This window comes from Ceratosolen solmsi, unplaced genomic scaffold, assembly GCF_000503995.2.
Source record: "Ceratosolen solmsi marchali unplaced genomic scaffold, CerSol_1.0 scaffold14, whole genome shotgun sequence".
Classification (NCBI taxonomy): Eukaryota; Metazoa; Arthropoda; class Insecta; order Hymenoptera; family Agaonidae; genus Ceratosolen; species Ceratosolen solmsi.
Genome location: NW_011948420.1, coordinates 6,562,239 through 6,563,966, shown reverse-complemented (window position 1 = coordinate 6,563,966; position 1,728 = coordinate 6,562,239). Strand labels below are relative to the sequence as shown.

The following is a 1,728-nucleotide window of genomic DNA, read 5'->3' as shown; positions in this document are numbered from 1 at the left end:
TTCCTTTCCGTCTCGGCGTGTTTTGTTTTTGTTTTTTATTTTTATTTTTCTTTCGTTCGGCAACTCACCGCGGGCGCGCCTACAGCAATGTCCTGTACCGTCCTCTCTTTCTCTTCCAGAGCGTTTTATGAAAAGTAATATACTTTTACACGTAAATATCGGCTAGGGAATTTCTTCGATGTGCAATCGCTTTTCAAACTTTGCCTGCGCATTGTTTCCGACTACATCGTAACAATCGGCGAAAATTCGCAACTACTTCTCGCGAACAAAATATATACGAATTTTCTCTCAATATGCTTTTATCTAATCTTTCACTTGTAGTTAAAATGAGGTGAAAATCGTTATGGCTGAAAAGTTATTTCCTATTCTACAACAAATTTACTTTAATTTTGACTTATCCAACTTATCGAAAACGACGATAAAAAAAGAAGAAGAAAAAATGTAATAATTACATTTAGATATAAGCATTTGATGCAGAATTTGTTTTAGATTCACCTAACTTGCGTCTTGCATTGAATATTTCACCATACCGAGTTACATAAAATTATAATCACAAGTTTTCACAGTGTTGTTTACACGATTCTCTTAGACGTATTAAATTACCAAACAACATTGTACTTTCATATGCTCATTTTATACGTATTATAATTTTTTTTTTTTTTTTTTTTTTTTTTTTTTTTTAATTAATCCATGCAAAATGACGAAGGACTTTATTTCATTTTCATGTATACAATGCCTCCATTATTTTTTTTTTCTTTTACTCTTTATTCCCATACAGGAAAAATGACATTACATTAAAATAGAGAGTGTGTAGGATTGAACATATTGCCTGCCTACCACTTTGACAAGATCAGAAATTCCAATTTAAGATATAATTCTGAGAAAATAAAACATTAATAATATCGAACATTACAGTTTAAATATATCGATTTCGTTTCAGAAATAGAATAATGCCGGATGACTGTCGTTGTAGCTACAAAATATTGCATTGCAACGATAACTTCCAATCCCTTGATAATTGTCAAGTTTCTCACTAACATATTAGTAGCCCAACGTTTCACCAGTCCCTCTGCTCCTTCATTATTCATTTATTTAATTATTATTATTTTATTTAATTGTAAAATATACCATTCGCCCTCATTTTTCAAGCCGCTTACTAAGAAACTCCTCGGCTTCTCTTCTCCACACACTCGACGACGCGTTCCAACGCTCGATTGTACACTTCCTCGGATTACTACTTCGGCTCTCCCACGAGCCTTATGACGTTCCGTATATTTACCCTCTTCCAATTCCAATCCACCTCGACCTTTTTAACACTAGATGAAAATATACCGACTTCGACTTCGTCGCACAATGTTCCTTATATGCATTTTTCCGCTCCGGCTACGAGCAATTTTCGAAATTTTAAAGAAACAGCCGACCGAATGAGAATAATAAGCCCGATTACACGAGAGTTGGAGCTGCAGAGGCAAATCTTAACGCGATTGTCGTTTCATCGTAAATGAAGCAAAGCGCATATCGAATGGCACACGAGGAAACGCGCGCTCTCCGACTTTCAAATGACGAAACAATCGTAGGATGCCTGTGTGTGCGTGCTATATGCGCACCTACTATGCGCACGTATAGCCACGATGTTACGTCCACAAAGTCTCGCAGTTGACTACTGCGCTTGACTGGCGAGCCTTGACTGGTCTTACTAGTAAACGCCGTGAACATAAGCGAATATCG

At 36.4% G+C, this 1,728-nt stretch overlaps 1 protein-coding gene across 1 annotated transcript in view; it reads right to left on the bottom strand.

Annotated features, from left to right (window-relative positions):
* Positions 1–1,668, bottom strand: part of Lapsyn (Leucine-rich repeat activity-regulated protein at synapses) — a 37,632-nt gene extending 35,964 nt beyond the window's left edge. The window contains exon 1 of the mRNA XM_011498066.1: positions 1,129–1,668. Coding sequence (XP_011496368.1) covers positions 1,129–1,141 — 13 coding nt within the window. The 5' untranslated portion in view covers positions 1,142–1,668. The remainder of the gene's footprint in view (positions 1–1,128) is intronic.
* Positions 1,669–1,728: the final 60 nt, after the last annotated feature.